Source organism: Coregonus lavaretus (assembly GCF_964263955.1).
Source record: "Coregonus lavaretus genome assembly, contig: HAP1_SCAFFOLD_360, whole genome shotgun sequence".
NCBI lineage: Eukaryota > Metazoa > Chordata > Actinopteri > Salmoniformes > Salmonidae > Coregonus > Coregonus lavaretus.
In genome coordinates, this window is record NW_028160552.1 from 428,479 (window position 1) to 430,800 (window position 2,322).

At 48.8% G+C, this 2,322-nt stretch overlaps 1 protein-coding gene across 1 annotated transcript; it reads right to left on the bottom strand.

Moving 5' to 3' along the window:
• Window positions 1-911: 911 nt before the first annotated feature.
• LOC311121679 (cyclin-dependent kinase 2-like) lies at window positions 912-1,853 on the bottom strand (the record flags this gene model as incomplete). The annotated part of the gene is made up of 1 exon (XM_084196137.1): window positions 912-1,853. One exon carries the CDS (start codon window positions 1,851-1,853, stop codon window positions 912-914), a length of 942 nt encoding a protein of 313 aa, XP_084052263.1.
• Window positions 1,854-2,322: the final 469 nt, after the last annotated feature.

Here is a 2,322-nt window from a genome sequence, read left to right on the forward strand (position 1 = left end):
CGGGGCAAGATGTGATGGACTGGGTAACGGTTGCAGTGTGTGGTCAGGGACAACCTTACCGTGGTCCGAGTGAGCTCGCAAATGTGGAGAGACAGCTCTCAGAGACACACATGGAGACTGACGAGGGCACCCCCATTGCCATCCAGCACAGTAGAGACAAGGTGTGTTGTGTGTGCCTGGATGTGGTGTTGAACAAAGACAATCCGAGGGAGCGGAGATTCGGAATTCTGGCCAACTGTAACCACTGTTTTTGTTTGGGGTGCATCCGCACATGGAGGAGAGTGACATTCCTCGATGCCAAACAAGTTAAATTGTGCCCAGCGTGTAGAACCAGATCGAGCTTTTACATCCCAAGTGACCACTGGGTCGAAGATAAAGACGAGAAGCAGAAACTGATCCAGATATACAAGGACTACATGGCGAGTAAACCGTGCCGATACTTCGATGAAGGCCGTGGGACGTGCCGCTTCGGCTCAACCTGCTACTACCAACACCACCGTCGGGTGGGTTCCAATCCCCAGAGTAATTTGACCAACACGATGCCGATGATCTGGAGCCGTGCGGTTCCCAGGACACCTACACCAGAGCCGGAAGAGGGGTACGAGTATCCCCTTGGCCTGTCACTTGTCTTGTTCAGCAGTGATGACATTATATAACATTATATGTCCACATCCAGATCATGTTGGCATTGTGAATGTACTTGTGAATGTACTACCGAATGGACCAGGCCAGGGTTGTAGGGTGCTATATACACTTTTTATTGACAGACGTACAGATAGGTTTAACTTTGTATTGTATGCCTACACAATTATATATCACAAGTATATATCTATGAATCATGAAATGTAGTACACAATAAAAGTACACAGAGCAAGCAGTCCTGGTGTTGGTCTTTGTCTTTGCTTAGTCTCTCACACTTCCTTTGACACGTCCATTCTCCGATTCTCCTCAATCTGGCCTCTGACCATACCTTTGTCTTCCTCGGTCATATGAGCAACCTTGCTCCATTCTGTGTCCTGCAGCAGCTCGTGAGCCATAAGTCTCTCAGTGTCACGGAAAGCCAGCAATCTGAAGACGATCCGTTTCACTAGTTCACACTCCATAACCTGGGGCAATAAGGTGACAGGATCCCATGGTGTGATCGGTGCACGTGGATGGTCTTTGGGACATAGAGTCCTTAAAATGATCTGGTGTGTGGACACCTTTCCTCTGCGATTTGCACGCTCTAGGAATACCACCTTACCTTCCATAGCTTCCGCTATCATCACCCCTAGGCTCCACATGTCTATGGCACAGGTGTACTCTGCACAGTCACCTTTAACAAACAATTCCGGGGCCCTGTAGGGCTCCGTGACCACAGTTGGACTCATCCATTTCGAGGATTGTCTAGAGAGGCCCATGTCCGCCACTTTGACAGTGAGATCTTCTGTCAGCAGCACGTTGGAAGGAGTCAGGTCCCGGTGCACTATATTCAGTCCGTGCATGTAAGACAAAGCAGTAGCCACCTGGACCGAAAAGTGAGCCACAAAACTCAACGGGATCAACTGCAGAGACCGGCCTTGCTTGTACACTTTCCAACCTTGTCCGTTGTGAATCACGTCACTCACCGTGTAGGGCACATAGGGCATGAGCATGGCTATCTTCCCATTGTCTAAGAAGCAATCGTGCATATGGATCACATAGGGGTGACCCCTTAGTGCAGCGAGACAGGAGAGTTCTCTCACGGTTGAATCATCTACGCCGCGAGTGTGATATTTCAAGGCAAACGCTTTTCCAGTTCTCAGACACTTGACTTTGTACACGGTCCCGTAGGCTCCTCTGCCAATAACGTAGTCTTTCAGGTAACTCTCCATTCTGCTGCTAGGTGTAAAGCTTCTGTGGTAGTTGTGGTCAAGCGGCTTAATATATGAACGGTTGAGAGGGTGAGGTGTGTATATATGTGGATGGTTATATATATATATATATATACATATATATACCATGGCCAATTCTCCATGTCCAACTCATCCGACCAGCCGGTGTTGATAGGTCAGGGAGACAATCACACTCTGTGTGGCTTGTGGCTCCTGTCACTGGGCAGCTCCAGGGTGTGCGTCCCTTTGCTACACCATCCAACCATGGTTTCAGCACCCACTCATGGCTCATGAAACACAGGGTATATAGACCTTAAGAAAACCAACCAGTACCAAGAAATGTTGGCTGTGGACTTGTAGTGGCTGTAACCTGTTCTATCGCTCCTCTAACCCAAAGGGTGATATTATATTCGCTTGCACAGATGGCACAGAGCTCACCCCCGACGTACCTATACTTCCAGATAGATGG